Here is a 17,086-nt window from a genome sequence, read left to right as displayed (position 1 = left end):
AAAGCAGAACTATCTGCTTTCCAACTTGTCCGAAGCACTTTTCAGAGTTTTGCTTTCGCTTTGCACTGAATTAATATTTCATTTTGGTCATGAAATAAAAGCCGATGTGAAAGAAATATGTCCGCTATTCTCCTAAAATTTCATCCTTGGAGAAAGATGGTCACGTGACATAGCTGCAGTCTCAACTGCAAGCGAAGAAAGAACGATGAAAATAAACAATAGTGTAGGATTTTTCAAACAATTTCTAAGGTTAGTGCGCTGCTACGCTTGTACATGTTGCTTGTAAATCAAATTGGTTTTGTAAATAAACAATTAATGACTATAAGCAGGCGAAAAATAGCCGTTTTTTGATACTAAATACTAAATTCCCGTAGCAAGTACTTCAGTGGCTTACTCTTGAAACAATACCGAAATTTGAATAGCATTTTTGTGGTTGGTCGTTGCCTCAAAATTTGTCTCTTTGGTAGATTTTTTACTAGGAATGTTTGTATTACCGTTTCCCCGGTTCCTATAATACACAAACTAACATCGTATCGCCTTTTGAATCTTTTTCCTTTCGTTGTTTATCGTGATTATGAAATAAAGTAAATAGTTGGTACTGTATAGATGCTTTTCTATCGTAAACATTCACATGTCTTTTTGTATTTGTCAGGTTTCGAAATCTCTTGAACTGATGAACGCAATTCAAATATCTCGACTCCGTGGTCATGAGAAAATTTAAACGAGCTTTTTCATTTTCTGAGTCAAATCGTTCTCGACAATTCGACATAACAGAAACCATCGAAGAACATGCCGAAACCTTTGGCAGAGAAGATGGAACTGAAAATGGTCATAAAAACGGCGGTTAGTATTTTTTCTGTTTGGCAAACATCGTATATATGACAGCCTGCTTTATTTGCAGTTTTATCGACAAGTTTTTTTTTTGGTTATTAAATTTCAAGTGTTTTGATGTACAAATTCAATCAAATTTAAAGTCTTCCTTGCCTTTATCTGACTTCTCTTCGATGATTGTTTTACTGCAGGTGAAGGTATTTAAGTTGGTCGTTAATGAAAAAGTTCATTTTAAATATAGTATGATTAAGATAGATAGGCATTCAGACAGCGACTTCTAATGCAGACAAAAACGCGTGGGTTTTGACATTCATTCGAGACAGTTTGTAAACAGACGCTCACTTAACTATGAATATCATCAAACGGGAATTTAAGAACGATGCTATTCTACGTATAATCTAGAATTCACACATTTCATTTATGCATACGTAGGCTGTTTAATTCATTCATGCTGCGTTTCCATGCGATAAAATAGGTATAAGGTTAAATCAGTAGTATGAAGATATAATCCTGAAAAATTTGTCTTTATATTAAATACAGGAGCAAAGTATTTTTTATCCAACAATCTCATATGTTTTTTCATTATTTCTCACATTAGTTAGTTATGTATAATTTTATGTTTACTATTATGAAATTTGTTTGCCTAGTCTATTGTGTTTTTTGAACACTTGAATAGAATTGTTGTGTCATAATTTATCATAAAATAATATTCTATTCTATTAATATAATAACAATCTAGGTTTCCAAACTGCATATATGCATGGCAAGTCAGAAGACAATATCAACACATCAGACCAAATATCTCCTACCTTTAAAGACAACTTACCAAGACAACGATCAAAAACGGTCAGGAACAGAATCATTGAAATGTTTTCAGCAGGCAAAACTTTGTTTCATTTTTTCATGTTGTTTTTTAGGAAGGCAAGCTAAAATTGACAAAACGGCTGTCTCTTCCTGCTCTTAATATGATCAATGGTGTCTCTCCAAAATCAAAGCATAAAAACAAAGTTGTTAGCCCTCCGCTTGATGAAAAAATGTCAAGAACTGAAAGACGACTTTCCTTGGTAAGAAAAATTATATTTTATTTTAAAAGAAGAATTTCAGTTAATCTTCAGCTTTATTTTTTTAGTCAGAAATTGGTTTTGGTAAAAGTGAGACATACACGAAGTTAGATAAACTTGGAGAGGTGAGTGTTATAAAGTGCTTATTTTTATTATGATGATTAAAACAAACATGCACAGCCTTTTTATTGTTTGTCTTCAGGGAACATATGCTACAGTTTTTAAAGGAAAAAGCAGGTTTTTTATATTATGCATAAGTTTTAATTTAATCTTTTGTCATTAGTTAATGTTTCTTTTGTCATTACAAAGGCTTTCTGATGTTATTGTTGCATTGAAAGAGATCCGTCTTGAACACGAAGAGGGTGCTCCATGCACAGCAATAAGAGAAGGTGTGTTGAAATACAACTAACATTGATTTCAATAGGATATACTTTATTATCTGGCTAATTTGTCTTGTGTGATGATATATGCACATTTATTATTGATATAGTGTCGCTGTTAAAGGACTTAAAACATGCCAACATTGTTACCCTTCATGATACTGTTCATACAATTAATGCTCTCACTCTTGTTTTTGAATATTTGGTAAGGAATTTAAAACTACTTAGACATTCAATTTATAGCTTGCCTTTCAACATTGATTGGTTTTTTTAGGAGAAAGATTTAAAGTCTTATATGGATGACTGTGGTGGCATATTAAGCATGAATAATGTTAGGGTATGGGAGACTGTTTCTAAACTATTTGATCTTTTGTATCTTGTATTCTTTAACACATGTCATTTAATCTTTAACAGGTGTCCTTTAATCTTTAACATCAATCTTCTACTTGTTCGAATTAATCATCTAATCTTTAACATCAATCCTTCAATCTTAAAGAGTAATTCTTTAATCATTAACACTAATATTTAATAGCAATCTTTGTGTTTTTAATACTATCTAATATTTTTATTTAGCACTAATTTTAGTGTTCTGCAAGAATGCTCTAATTCTTCACAACTAATCTTTAACTATAACTCTCTAATCTTTAACTCCAATCTAGTTGTATCTGGGAACCTCTAATATTTAACAGGATTCCTCTAATTTATAACACTAACCCTCTAATCTTTAACACTAACCCTTTAATCTTAATACAGGAATCCTGTAATCTTTAATGGGAATCCTCTAATCTTTATTGGGAAGTCTAGAGATGAACAAGAAATGCAATCTCTTGAGGAAATCATCAAATCCTTTGGGAATCCTGTTATGAAATTTCAGCATAATTTATTTTTTATATTATTTTATTTTTTAGTTATTTTTATTTCAACTGCTACGAGGTCTACATTATTGTCACAGCAGGAAAGTCCTTCATAGGTTGGTGTTTACTTTGAAATAAAACTCAACAAGTCTTCTCAATACTAGACATAAATCTATGTGTATTTATTGTTTTCATTGACATAATTTTTAGGGATTTGAAACCTCAGAATTTATTAATTAATGATAAGGGAGAACTCAAGTTGGCAGATTTTGGTGGGTTGGAAAACTGTTTTCTCCATCTTGCTTAGCAAGATTATAAGGAAAATAAATATTCACAATTTGTTGAATATTTTTGTTTATTCACAAAGTTTGGACGTGCAATTTGCTAGGAACCATCCAGGCTTGAAAGATATAATTTTTTAAGTCAAATTGTTAAATCTGTTTTGCAATTCATAAACTTTTGAAGAATATGTTTCTCATTGTTTTTGTTTGTTTAGGTTTAGCAAGAGCAAAGTCAGTTCCCACTAAAACGTATTCCAATGAGGTCGTGACTTTATGGTATGTTTACTGGGTTCGCATATTGTATGTTTTATCATTATCATACACTGGTCATGTCATCGTCACTGTATATCATAATTTATTTATTTTGATTAGGTATCGACCTCCAGATGTGTTATTAGGATCTACTGAATACAATATGTCTATTGATATGTGGTAAGTTTTATCTTCTCTATTACATGTATACCCCCCTGTACAAATATAATGATATTTTTGTTGCAGGGGTGTGGGGTGTATATTTTTTGAGATGGCCACTGGCAGGCCTATGTTCCCTGGTGGAACAGCAGATGAACAGTTAAATCTTATTTTCAAGGTGAGCAAATTGTTTTGATTAGAAAGTCAAATTGTTTTGATTAGAAGGTCGAATTTTTTATTAAATTTCTTGGTTTCTATGTTTATGTCACAGCTCCTTGGTTGTCCAAATGAAAATGTTTGGCCTGGAATACAAGATAACATCAATTTTAAGAAAGGTATAAATTTTATCATGTTTATGTCTTGAAGCAATCAGTGAAAATCCATTAGTTGACCCCTCCGTCCTATCTTTTTATTTTCTAGGAAATTTTCCTGACTTTCCACCTCAACCATTGATTAATCATTCACCAAGGTATGAACGGAAATGATCCCTTGAAATCCCTTTATGTATCTGGAAAACCTAACTAGCCAATCTTTGACTTTCAATCTTTTATATCAATGTTATTGTTATAATCTTTGCTTGCAACCAAATGAGAAACTTAAAACTTCTAGAGATTTTTTAATAATTATACATCCCTCTTAGAAATGTTGAACTTCAATCATCAATAAATTTTATACATAGGAAAAATCAAAAGATTTGTTTTAAATTTTGCATTAGATGTTTTAATTGTTTTTACTTTATTGTGTTCACACTGGCTTATGCAAACCTCGGAGACGTTTGTGAGAACTTTCGAACATGTGCACTTATGTTCTCTGCAGTTCTTTCTAACATAAGCCTGTGCACTAACACAGTAAACATCATTTATTTCTTAAATAACATAATTTATACATCATACAGGCTCGATGGAGATGGATTAAATTTACTTTCAGGATTTTTAGAGGTAGCTGTGATCATTTATAAACTAGAAAATTCTTCTTTGTTGTGAAATAACTATCCTTTTTTCTTTTTTTTCATAGTATGTTGCAATCAATAGAAGTTCTGCAGAAAAAGCCATGAAACATTCTTATTTTAAACCGCTGGGAAAGGGAGCTGAAACTTTGAAAGATGGTAAGTCATAGGGTGTTTATAATTGCTGTGTTAATTATAGCTTCTGTTACTCAAACATACATTGTGTAATGTTCAAGATGAGACGTTTGATCCTGTGTTAATACGTTGTGTAACTTTGAAGGTGTGAAGTTTGATCTGTGTTAATACGTTGTGTAACTTTGAAGGTGTGAAGTTTGATCTGTGTTAATACGTTGTGTAACTTTGAAGGTGTGAACTTTGATCTGTGTTAATACGTTGTGTAACTTTGAATTTGTGAAGTTTAATCATATGTTAATACGTTGTGTAACTTTGAATTTGTGAAGTCAAATCGTGTGTTAATACGTTGTATTTAATTATTGTCAGACGTTAATCTTACATAGTGACTTCATGAATTTACTAACGAGACAATTCTCAGTGTATTTCTATTCTGATTTCTTCACTAGATCAATCAATTTTTACATTGAATGGTGTAAAACTATCTAAAGATCCTGGAAATACAAGTTTGGGTCGTTCAACTATGGGTAAGATGCGTTCTCTCATTCTCGTATAACGTTTTTGTATTTTATCTTACAGTTCCAAACACTGTTTATTGACAGGAAAACGAAGACAAAGTATGTTATTTTGAACATCCTTTACCCCGCCGTTAACGCTAAGTCAATTAAAAACAATTTTTTAACGAATGTAGATGTGTAATATAGAGATTTTTATGTAATCAGTTTTTTGGGAATAATTCAGCAACTCTGACTGGGGTAAACGCTGTAGAGACGTGAATTTTTACAGGAGGGGGATGAGAATTGATGTACCATGGACGGGGAGACTAGTACTTCCAAATTGTGCATGACGTCATAGAACTCTCAACAAATGAAAAATTTTATATCAATAAAACTTCAAGTGCTTTTTTCAAGCTTACTTCCATTGTCGCGTATTTCAGACATCACTAAAAAGTAAGCTTGTAAACACACGTAAGCGAGCACCTTCTGGGACCATGACGTTTGTCAGCATACGGGGGGGTGTTCGCTCATGAACGGTGTTGAACTTATGAAAGGTAATAATTTATTGGTAAGGACCCAAAAACGGTGTCCGCTTACGGGAGATGTCCCTATAAGTAGAGGTTCCACTGTATCAATCAACTGTCATATACGAAGTATATTTCTTTAAAATGTTATCGCCTGTATCAAAACGTTACTTTGGTAATAAAGTCATGAGACATATGTGGACATATGTATGAAGTAATAGAACATTTATGAACATTGAAGATGAGAATTGTGGTAGAAGTTAGGATATGTTACGATTCTTACAAACAATAATATGCAAGGTCTACGTGCCAGTGAATGCTGTACAGCGCACACTTTTTCTTAAGTGTGTTCTGTCACACTGAATTGATTTCTACAGCTAGACTTTTAATAGCTTAACCAGCCATTGTACTATGTAAATTTAACTATACAAGATTTAGCTGAGGAAATTAGCATTTACAGTAATAAATCAATTGGCTTGCCGCTCTACTTATCGCTCATTGTAATTTTTTTATGACAAACGTGGACATTGAAGAATTACCTAGAACTGTGAACCTTTTACCTAGAACTTTGAACCTTTTTCTTGTTTTATACTCGCGATGAATTGCACAATAAATGATGGTTGCCTTTGTTAAAGTTTGATAAAATGAAAAGCATCTTAACTGTTTTTTAAATAGGCTCCATTTAAGGTGAAATACGGAAGTTCGTATAAACAAAAGTACAAAGAGGACATTAGTATGCATGGGCGACAGGAGCATACTTTAAAATGTTTACTTATTGATTTGAATTTAATAACCTCAAGTTCCATATTGTACAGTGCTCTGTTGGTATCACAAATTTTGTCAGTTTATATTAAGTTTGATATAGATTCGTCGAAAGTTGATGTGCATTTTCACACAAAAATGAAATTACCACGAAAATAGCGCTCGAAGGCAATATACTTGCTTTGTGAGAAGTTATATTTACCAATTCTATTTCATCATTGTTGTATTAAGACGCTTAACTATGATATACAAGGACCTTACGAAAAACTGTTTAGTTTTAACTGGTGTTTTCCTTATAATAATTGGAGCAATTAGCATTGTCTTATCCCTTATCTTGGAGCATCATTCCTATTCTTTATCGGCGGACCGTCGAATCTACGCGACTCAATATTGGCTTGGTATACCTGTATGTAAAGATTTCTTTTTTCTAGTCATATTTTATGATAAAATTTGTTCTTACATAGTTTATTTTTTACAGATCATCGTGTTAGGTTTAGTTGTGTCATGCTTTTCTTCTTCTCTTCAACGGAAACAACGAACGGTATGTTACATTTATACACATAAATACCTTTCTTCACACAATCCAATTTGACTGTGATATTTAACTTTTGACGTATGGAATTATGTAAGTCCTATACCGGTGTTAAATCACGAAGTGTTCGTATCATCAACAGCTTTCGTATATTCTTTTTCTGTTATAAACTGTGAAGTCAGGAACAATAAGATAGCCTTTAAAATATTATCGTGATTACAAACCCTATAACTCTAAGGATGGTTCTCGTTGTCCGAGTCTTTTAAGTCGTCTCAATGTCGTCTTTAAGTTGTCAGGATTAATATAGAGGTCGTTCATATCTTAAGTTCGGGAGATGACTGAAAAGACTTGGGGAACAATTATCGCAGGATGCAAAAATATCTTTTGCTTTTCACATTTCTACGTAGTGCATTGGTTGTGTTACTGCACTCTTGAATTTTTAACTAAGACAAAGGCGAAATGAATATCTTTTCTTTTATTGCAGATGTTGATGTGTGTATTTGTGTGTTTACCTTTACTGACATGCAGTCTTGTTGCAATCATTCTTCACTGTATTGCTTATAATTATTTGAAATATGAAAGTAGAGATGCCAGCAGTGTTGTGATGAATTTACATGCAGCACTGATGGTGTTATCAGCAATCACTTATACACTTTTGCTTGAGATTTTGGTGATTGAAATTCTTCATGTATTTCATTTTGTTCATGAGCATCAGGTAAGAAAATATGTTTCTGTTTATTTGCTGAAAAAATTTGAGTTATATATAACTTCCAGTAGTTAAATCACCTGATTTGCTCTTTTTAGTTACAAGTCAGAGAAAGAAACTTAGCAAATGACAACCAAGAGCTTTCTCTTGGGACTTCATCAAGCAGTGAAGATTCGCATGTACCTCAACATCCTTCAGTATCCTCTTCAACTCTCATTGAGCCACGTCCACCATCTTATGAGTCTATATTTGCAAGGTCACAATCAGGCTTGACGTCACATGTGACAACTAATCGAGGAAATGACTCAAGAAATGTTAATAATACTGCTAGAGTCACTTATCAAGGAGAGTCAAATTACATGGTTCAATATGGCAGAGATGTTGTTGGACGAGATAATGTTGCTGTAGTTGTTGACTCTGATGAAGAGATAACAGGAGATATAGCTTTGAATGAAGAAAATAATCACGTTATTTTACCTAGTGCAGAAAATGTTTCTGAAAGCAATCAAAGGGATGAACAAGTTGTTAGTGATAATGTGAATTTAGATCATGATTTTTCCAGAAATTTAGGAGTTCTGTCTAATGATAACACTGACAATCGTCTGGCAAACTTTGAAGATAGATATATGGTGGAAATAAATGAACTAAATGACACTGGCAGTCATTCTGGACAATTATCAAATGACACTGCTGGTCCTCCTGAACAAATAACAAATGACACTGGCAGTCATTCTGGACAATTATCAAATGACACAGCTGGTCCTCCTGAACAAGTAAATGGCACTGGCAGTCATTCTGGACAAATATCAAATGATACAGCTAGTCATTCGGAACATTTATCCAATGACACAGCTGGTCCTCCTGAACAAGTAAGAAATGACACAGGCAGTTATTCTGGACAATTATCCAATGACACAGCTGGTCCTCCTGAACAAGTAACAAATGACACAGGCAGTCATTCTGGACAATTATCCAATGACACAGCTGCTCCTCCTGAACAAGTAACAAATGACATCGGCAGTCATTCTCGACAATTATCAAATGATACAGCTAGTCATTCGGAACATTTATCCAATGACACAGCTGGTCCTCCTGAACAAGTAAGAAATGACATAGGCAGTCTTTCTGGACAAATATCAAATGATACAGCTAGTCCTTCAGAACAAGCATCAAATGATGCAGATAGTCCTTCAGAACAACAATTAGAGACGGTAATGAAGTTACAAGGTTCATTTGTATAGAAGACTGGATTGGATATAGAAGACAACGACAAGATATAATAACTGTACAAAAAAAGGAATAATAAAAAAAAATATTGTAACCATAACATAGATCTCATGTATTATAAAGTAATTTTGGAATGACATAAGAGAAATAATTAATTTTTGGGCTTTAACTACACAACAGCACAGTTCATGCTGATTATTCATAAACTCCAGCAACTTGCAGCACAGAACGTGGATTGTGTTGTATAGTGACTTTAAATAAAATAAAAAATGCAAAAAAACTTCTTTATTTTGAAATCAACATTGTCCTTTGATTTTAGTATCCAGTGAATAAAACTCGCCAGGCTTTGTGTAGTGCTTTTATCTTTAATCAACAAGTAGTAAAATAATAGATGTGAGAGGGGAAATTGTTGTGATCTTACTTTGTCAGAATTATCCATGTTGATACAATTTTACCTAAGTACTGGACGTAAAAAGCTTTCCTAACTTCATTTAAACATTTATTCGATAAATATATTGTGCCCAATTGTGTGTTAAAGATGTTTATAAAGCTCCACATGATTTAAGAAGTGGTACTAGTTCACCTTTCTCTTGCATTGCTTCAACTTCTGAACCTCCGCCGACAAATTTTCCATTAATGAATACGCGAGGAACCTTACAGAATAAAAATTTCAGATGTAAGAAAGATAGGTACAAGCATTGTATAATTGAAAGAATTCAAACTTACTGTTCTTCCACCAGTCATGTCACGTAAAATGTCAAGAATTTTTTCACCGTCGTCTCTTCTGTCAAGTTCGTGTAAAGTGTACTTCTCTAGTCCTGCTGCCTTTAGTGCATTCTTTGCTTTACGACAATAAGGGCAATATGTTTTTGAAAACACTACTACAAGATTGGATGTTATTTCATTTTCAATCCAAGTTTTAATTTCTTCGTTATTTCCACTGTCATTACTTTGAGCGGAGCCCATCTTGAAATCCGCGTTGTAATAGAAAATACTGGGCACTACAATTTCGTGTACGCAATTTATTTAAATTTTTCACAGCACAATGTGTTGCATAATATTCATTTCATTTACAATTGTTTTTAATTTTTAATTCCCAACATGTGTATATATTTGTCTTCATGTAACTATTAAAATTAATGTGCACAATGAGATTAAAACAATAAAAGCACACTTGTTATTAATATGTTATTTAGGAAAACATTTGGCTCGCTTTGAAAAACTTACTCGACCTTGGATTGAATTGGAAATTTTCTGAAGTTGATCCTCCCCAGGCGATTTTCCTACAATCAAATGCAAATTGTAAACATCATATTTAGCAAAAAATAATAACTTTTACAAGTGAATCGTGCACACACACCAAGCATTGATAAGCTGTTACGTTTTCTTCTCATAATTGTCTCTTTACTGCACAATTTATTCTTAGCATCTGCTCCAAGATTGCTAATGATTTTGATAGATTCCTGTTTGACAAGAGGTTTAATGATTATTTGTTGATTATCATCTGAATGGAATGATGACTTGTTGCCTGCTTCTTTTTTGTATACTCCATCACCAATGAAAATTTCATCTTCATAAGATTTTGAGCCTGACTGAATCATAGGCTTCACTAATGCCATTGGAGATTGCAAAGGCTTTTTCCTATTCTTTCTATGTACATTTAGAGTTGATGGTGAATCTGAAGTGGAATAAACAAGTAAGAGATGTGATTGTTGGCGACTTTCTTAATGAAGTGTTTTCAATGTACTAACCTTTATTACATTTTTTACCATAGATGTTGCGTTCTGCATAGCTTGCAAGGTTGACCGATTTCTGCTCTTGACATTCATACGTGGGTAGCATCAGTGGTGTTATGGCTTTGGAACTGGTTGTAGGGAAGGATGGTAATGGTTTTGTTGGTGTTTCTTGCTTTGATGAATACAGCAAAGGTGGCACCCAAGAGTTATCAATTTGGTTGTATTCTGCTGTTGATGTAGGTTGGTAACTTTTGATCAATGATTGTAAGATTGGGTTAACATTATTTAAAGTCATTCTTTGTTCATTTTCTTGTGAAAATGTGTTGCTATATTGATTTGGGATTATTGGCACTGTATCTTGTTCGGGTATGAATGGACACAAATTGTCTATTCCTTGCCATGTAGTATAACTTGACGAAGGAAAAGTTTTTTGTGGCATGGGTTTGCTGTCTTTTACTGAATTCATATAACTGTTCTTATTTTGAAGAAATGGTGGAATAGCAAGCATTGGATCCATCGATTGAGATAATGGAGGAGTGTTTCTGAGAAGATATGATGATTCGTCTAGATAATGGTAATACTTTTCTTCCATTTCTTTTAATTTTTTCTTCTGATCAATATAAGCACTCTCTTTCTTCATCAAGTCATCCAGTTGTTTTTGTAAGCTTTCTATTTTAGCTTCAAACAGCCTAATTTTTTCTGACTTCTAAATTAAACATGCAGCAAAACATCAATAATAGTCAGTGACCTTTGCTAAATGATTTTTCATGTTAAGACTGACTTCATTAATGCAGTTGTTTAACTCATCCTTCTCTTTCAACTCTTTGTTCTTCAATGCTAAAATTGCCATCAACTCTTTCTTCACTTTATAAAAATTGTAATTTATATAGATTAGTTGGTGGTATGTAGAAGTCATAACCAACTGATCTTATACTTACTGCTTTCAAATCTATCATTGATATCTTCGGTGCCTTTTTCTCTGGTATTTATGATTGACTGTAATGTCTCTTCTACATTTTCTTTAAAATGCTTCAACGATAAATTTACCTAGAAGGATGTTACTTACTTTATTGGAAATTTCATGTTGAATTTCAAAACTATATATAAAAACCTCCGTAGAGTATTCTTTTAAAAGGTTGATGAAAGTTTGCAGCAAATCTCTATCGAAAAAAGAGAGAGAAAATGAAAGTCTAGTTTTGAGAAGTTTGGTTGCCATGTTCTGAATTTACCTCTCTTCTTTAACAAAAATATTTTGCTTTTCATCTTGAATAGATTTCGTTGAGTGGTTGGAGATTTCGTCGCTTGTGGAGGAATTCAATAGTATGGGTCTGTTGCTAGCATATTTTGAGAAATAGTTTGGTGATTCCTATAAAAAAGTTTTACATTTTTTTAATACACACACGCTTAAATATTTTGTGTAATGTTTTTATCGTACGTCTCTTGTCTTTCGCAAGATTTTCTGGTACTGTTCAAATGAAGAAGCTTGTTTTTGTAGAGAATATAAATCCTTAGAGCTTGTTTGAGAGTTTTGCGATGAATACGTCGTCTGACTGTGTTGTTGTGATTCATTTCCATTTACACTAGCAAAAATAAAAAAATGTCCGTTCAAAGTGTTGACTTTTCTTCACTGTTTAAACACTTGGTTTACTTACTTGAAAGATGAACTCAGTTGGACATCTCTAGCTGAAAAAACATTTTGCGAAAACATTTCTCTCAACTTTTATTTAATAATTTTCCCATCGTACAACACAAAGTGAAAATAGTAAAACATTTTATCAAAACGTAAAATTTAAAGGGACGACCATTCAGACAAGTTAGGTATTTTTGGGTATTTTGGAGAAATTCCCGCGCTTACTAACTCATCATCTGATTGGCTGGTATAATTGTCTCGGAGATTGTAACCCATGATTGTTATCGTATCATGTTTGTAAATCGTCCAGGTTAATGAGGTTATCGTATGTTTATTAGTTAGTAAACTTTGATCCTGGATGAAAACTAGAGATTATTTTAAAATGATTTATCGTTGAGCAATACCTAAATCTTCTTCTACTCATCGTATTTTGCTAGAAACATTCTAACTTATGTTGGGAATATAAAATTAATGTCATGTTGACGTACCGGGGAAATACCGTTCTCAGTGTTTGACGCAATCTGATTGGTCTACATTGCCGGCGTTGCTGTCCTTGGAAACACACCGAGATTTCAAATAAATTGTTTATTATTTTATCATTAAAATTTGCTCTGAATTTTTATTAAAGAAAATGCAAACCTGACATTCCAATGGCATCGGTAATATACGAAAATAATCGTGATATTGTTGGAAGCTGGGTTAGTAATTTATTTCAAAATTCTAACAATTTATTCACCAATAAAAATTACCTTGAACTTTACACATTTTACTGTAAGAACAAGTGAGACAGAGATTTGTCTTCATTATAGTATCCAACCAGTTTTCACGGTCACTTTCGAAATCGACCTCGTTCAGAGTACAGCATACCATATCGACAAAGGGCAAAACCATCTCCACCACAACAGTTCTTGAATAAATCAAAGGTAGTTTAATATTTTACTTATATCATCTTTTCTATCACCCAAATTGTGCTCACAAAAAAAGCATAGTATTCTCAAAATTGTGCACCCAAAACAAACTTTCAACTCTGGTTTATCACAAAGTGCTTGTTGGTTGGTGCAGTTAAAGGGTTGAGCATGGTTATATTATTATATAGAAAGTCATTGTTCCCAGCTTGACATTGCATTATCTCTAGAAAGTTTGGGTGCTTCAGTTTCTGGTAATATGGATGTGTTAGGAATAGGGTAACCTCAACTAATCTCATTTTATATTATTATTGAAATAATATAGCAGTAAAGCACAATGTTCCCTCCCAAATAGTAATGTTTTATTCTTGATTATTATAATTTATAATATTTTATAAATTTCAATAATTTTTGTACAGCAAAGGACAAATAATCATCTGTTTTCGCAACATGATAACAGGCATGTACAGATACATGAAGGAAGCCTAGAATCATACTTTGACATGGTAAGATTTTTTCTTTTATTTGACGCAGGTATTGTTAGAGTAAATGGTATAAAATGATAGAAATTTAGGGGAACTGATAATTAAGATTAACCTATTTTTTAGTAAGTGTCTTATGCTTTTGTGTTTCTAAGTTGAGAGGACTTAGCCTGGTGTGTTTTGCTTTTGCTTAGTTATTGATGTTTGAACTGTTCCAGTTTAGTGTGTTTTTTGAATACATCGCATTAAATTTTGTAGAAGTGAATGTTTAAAATAAAACATTTGAACATTAGGGACTTGGTAAAAGGAAGACTGAGAATCGTCAAAAAAATAAGAATACCAAAGATTTATTAACGTGGTGTGATGATGACATGGACAAAAGTTGTGTGACAACATACCGTTTGCAATATTCATCCTCACCAAAACAACAACAGCCTTGTAATGATAATGAACCTCTTCACATTCGTGGAAATCTTGCATTGAAACGCAGACAATTAAGAGTCAACTCAACACTTCCCCCTCGGGCAAGGACTGCTCCACTTCTTGCCTGGAATTCCAGTGATGAGTTTCTCGAAGTGAAACCATTAGTAGGTTCCCGTAGCAACCGCTATGCCAACCATGCAGCCAATCAGCCTATCAAATGTGGTTTGTTTGGGATTCAAAAGCAATTTGTGAACAATAAAACCTTTTAAAAATACTGTCTAATCCTCAGATCGTATTTATTTGGATCAAAAATGGCTTTAATATTATAATCAGTTTAAGTCAATCAGATGTGGTGTTGACTGTGTAAGGGTTAGAGCTTGATCACGTGTGTTCTATGGGATTAAGAGTCCCTAGGATTAGATAGACAATATGTCATGCATTTTTACAAATTTCTACACAAAGATTCTTATTCACGCATTTTTACACATTTTCACACAAAGACTATAATTCACACATTTTCACACAAAGACTATAATTCACACATTTTCACACAAAGACTATAATTCATTGGAATCTTTGTGTGAAAATCTGTAAAAATGCGTGAATTGTAGTCCTTGCATGAAAATTCGTGAATTGTAGTATATCTGTAGAAATGTGTGAAAATGCATGAATGTGTTTTTGTGTGAAAATGTGTGAAAATATGTGAATTACAGTCTGCTTGAAAATGTGTGAATTATAGTCTTTGCGTGAAAATGAGTGAAGTATAGTCTTCTTGAACATCCTTTCATCTCTTCGAATCCCATGTCGCACGGTTTAAAGAATAACATCACTTCAGATAAGCTTGACGATGAAAGATATCAAGGAAGAAATCGAAATAGCTGTGATGATGGAGATGAGTCTCCTGATTTGATGCCTATTCCTTTCGGCTACGCTGCGAGAAATTCAAGAGTTCGAAATAAATATGAGGTGTTGCAAATGCTTGGAAAAAGGAGGATTTGCTTCAGTTGTCAAGTAACTTTTCATTACATACATCGTTTATATAGACAGTAATTTGGTCGTTTGAAGGAAATTTTGTACGTGATTTGAAAATGCTTTATATACGCTTAGGTACATAATAAATTGGACGGCTGTCTCTATGAGATCAAAAGAATTCGTTTGAATCCGAAAAGTGTACCGTTTAATTGCAAAATTAATCGATAATATTACTTTCTAGATTGAATCATGAAAATATTGTAAGGTAAAAAGAAATTTACCATCCAAAATGAATCAAAATTTTATAACCTAAGGGTTGAAAGCGAGGTTCAATTTAGACGATACAAATTGCTTGGCTTATTAATTGTTATCTTTGTAGAAACTATTATAAAAAAGTAGATAATCCCTTTTTTCCACGAAGCCCATGGATGCTTTCGTTCATGAATAGAGAGTTATATTGTTTAACGAGGCTGTTGTTCATCACGAGAGAGTTATGAGAAAGTTACTTTGTAAAACGTAACAAGTAAAAAGAGTTCGTTTAAGTTATTAGTAAAAAAAGCAGAAGTTGTTTGAACCTTTGCATTATACTTGGATGTTGTAGTTTCTTTCATGAGAAGAACTCTTGTAAACAAAAAGATAAAACTCGAAAGCAAAAAACTCCGTTTTCGGTCCATACTTCCCGATAGCCTCTTAAGCGTAAGGCACTAGAACGCCCCATAATGGTTCACTATGTAACTATAGTCTTTGTACATAACGTAATAAATTTTATCATAATTTCTAATTAGCAGCAATTTTAAAAAACACTTGATAAAAACGACGATTTTTTTGAAAGCAAAGATGTTTCGACAATATCAGAATGCCATCTTCAGTGCAGAATGGTTAGTGTTAAGTAATATGATACGTAATATGATATGAATAAATTAATTACAAAGAATAGGAAAATGATTAAGTTACAAAATTATAAAATATTTATAAAAAAGGAGAAAAAAAAAATATTAAGTATTAAGAACTTAAGAACTTAAGTTCACCACTACAATACTAATCCCGATTTAAATATCCAAGTTCACCACTACAACACTATATTTACTTTATAATAATATTTTTTGTTATAAGTTCTTAATACTTAATATATTTTTTTTTTCTCCTTTTTTATAAATATTTTATAATTTTGTAACTTAATCATATTCCTATTCATTGTAATTAATTTATTCATATCATATTACGTATCATATTACTTAACACTAACCATTCTGCACTGAAGATGGCATTCTGATAATGTCGAAACATGTTTGCTTTCAAAAAAATCGTCGTTTTTATCAAGTGTTTTTTGTAATAAATTTTATAACATAATGGTTCAAAGCCAGGTTCAATTTATACGATACAAATTTCTTGGCTTATTAAATGTTATCTTTGTAGAAACTATTATAACGAAGTAGATAATCCCTGTTTTTTTCATGAAGCCTATGAATGCTTTCGTTCATAATGAGACAATAATATTGTATAAGGAGGCTCTCGTGCATCACGAGAGAGTTCTGAGAAAGTTACATTGTAAAAGGTAACAAGTAAAAAACGTATAAACATTTCAACACTTTCACACTAAAGACTATAGTCTTTGCATTTTTACTCATTTTTACGCCAAAGAATACAGTCTTTGCATTTTCACACACTTTCACACCAAACATTATAGTCTTTGCATTTTTACAAACTTTTACGCAAAAGACTATAGTTTTTACACACTTTTATAAAACACATTTTATTAATATTTACGCAAAAGACTATAGTCTTTGCATTTTA

The 17,086-nt window shown here is 32.5% G+C and overlaps 5 protein-coding genes and 1 long non-coding RNA gene across 6 annotated transcripts; 3 read left to right on the top strand and 3 right to left on the bottom strand.

Moving 5' to 3' along the window:
* Positions 1–30: 30 nt before the first annotated feature.
* LOC124435670 (cyclin-dependent kinase 17-like) lies at positions 31–5,811 on the top strand. Its single transcript, XM_046985635.1, has 20 exons — positions 31–249; positions 653–843; positions 1,571–1,677; positions 1,749–1,895; positions 1,961–2,017; positions 2,095–2,129; positions 2,202–2,281; positions 2,383–2,477; positions 2,547–2,609; positions 3,181–3,242; positions 3,337–3,398; positions 3,623–3,683; positions 3,780–3,839; positions 3,906–3,996; positions 4,090–4,153; positions 4,239–4,287; positions 4,714–4,756; positions 4,833–4,923; positions 5,346–5,423; positions 5,499–5,811. Exons 2-20 carry the CDS (start codon positions 708–710, stop codon positions 5,525–5,527), a joined length of 1,410 nt encoding a protein of 469 aa, XP_046841591.1. The 5' UTR covers positions 31–249; positions 653–707; the 3' UTR covers positions 5,528–5,811.
* A 690-nt stretch (positions 5,812–6,501) lies between these two features.
* LOC124435669 (probable serine/threonine-protein kinase DDB_G0280133) lies at positions 6,502–9,440 on the top strand. The gene is made up of 4 exons (XM_046985633.1): positions 6,502–7,085; positions 7,158–7,220; positions 7,696–7,926; positions 8,016–9,440. The coding sequence occupies exons 1-4, from the start codon at positions 6,921–6,923 to the stop codon at positions 9,156–9,158; spliced, it is 1,602 nt and encodes a 533-aa protein (XP_046841589.1). The 5' UTR covers positions 6,502–6,920; the 3' UTR covers positions 9,159–9,440.
* Positions 9,441–9,489: 49 nt separating this feature from the next.
* LOC124435673 (glutaredoxin-like) lies at positions 9,490–10,138 on the bottom strand. The gene is made up of 2 exons (XM_046985638.1): positions 9,871–10,138; positions 9,490–9,797 (listed from the first exon to the last, which is right to left on the bottom strand). The coding sequence occupies exons 1-2, from the start codon at positions 10,108–10,110 to the stop codon at positions 9,687–9,689; spliced, it is 351 nt and encodes a 116-aa protein (XP_046841594.1). The 5' UTR covers positions 10,111–10,138; the 3' UTR covers positions 9,490–9,686.
* A 75-nt stretch (positions 10,139–10,213) lies between these two features.
* Positions 10,214–10,803, bottom strand: LOC124435672. Its single transcript, XM_046985637.1, has 2 exons — positions 10,505–10,803; positions 10,214–10,427 (listed from the first exon to the last, which is right to left on the bottom strand). The coding sequence occupies exons 1-2, from the start codon at positions 10,761–10,763 to the stop codon at positions 10,333–10,335; spliced, it is 354 nt and encodes a 117-aa protein (XP_046841593.1). The 5' UTR covers positions 10,764–10,803; the 3' UTR covers positions 10,214–10,332.
* Positions 10,804–11,709: 906 nt separating this feature from the next.
* LOC124435674 lies at positions 11,710–12,454 on the bottom strand. Its single transcript, XR_006945118.1, has 5 exons — positions 12,316–12,454; positions 12,110–12,246; positions 11,992–12,040; positions 11,819–11,927; positions 11,710–11,744 (listed from the first exon to the last, which is right to left on the bottom strand). It is a non-coding gene; the product is annotated as an uncharacterized LOC124435674 (long non-coding RNA).
* Positions 12,455–13,075: 621 nt separating this feature from the next.
* LOC124435671 lies at positions 13,076–14,663 on the top strand. Its single transcript, XM_046985636.1, has 4 exons — positions 13,076–13,208; positions 13,320–13,433; positions 13,835–13,921; positions 14,191–14,663. Exons 1-4 carry the CDS (start codon positions 13,161–13,163, stop codon positions 14,587–14,589), a joined length of 648 nt encoding a protein of 215 aa, XP_046841592.1. The 5' UTR covers positions 13,076–13,160; the 3' UTR covers positions 14,590–14,663.
* The last annotated feature ends 2,423 nt before the right edge of the window (positions 14,664–17,086 follow it).

The sequence above is a fragment of the Xenia sp. Carnegie-2017 genome, unplaced genomic scaffold (assembly GCF_021976095.1).
Source record: "Xenia sp. Carnegie-2017 unplaced genomic scaffold, XeniaSp_v1 HiC_scaffold_14, whole genome shotgun sequence".
Classification (NCBI taxonomy): Eukaryota; Metazoa; Cnidaria; class Anthozoa; order Malacalcyonacea; family Xeniidae; genus Xenia; species Xenia sp. Carnegie-2017.
Note: the sequence above shows the minus strand (reverse complement) of the source record. Positions and strands in the feature narration are given on the sequence as shown.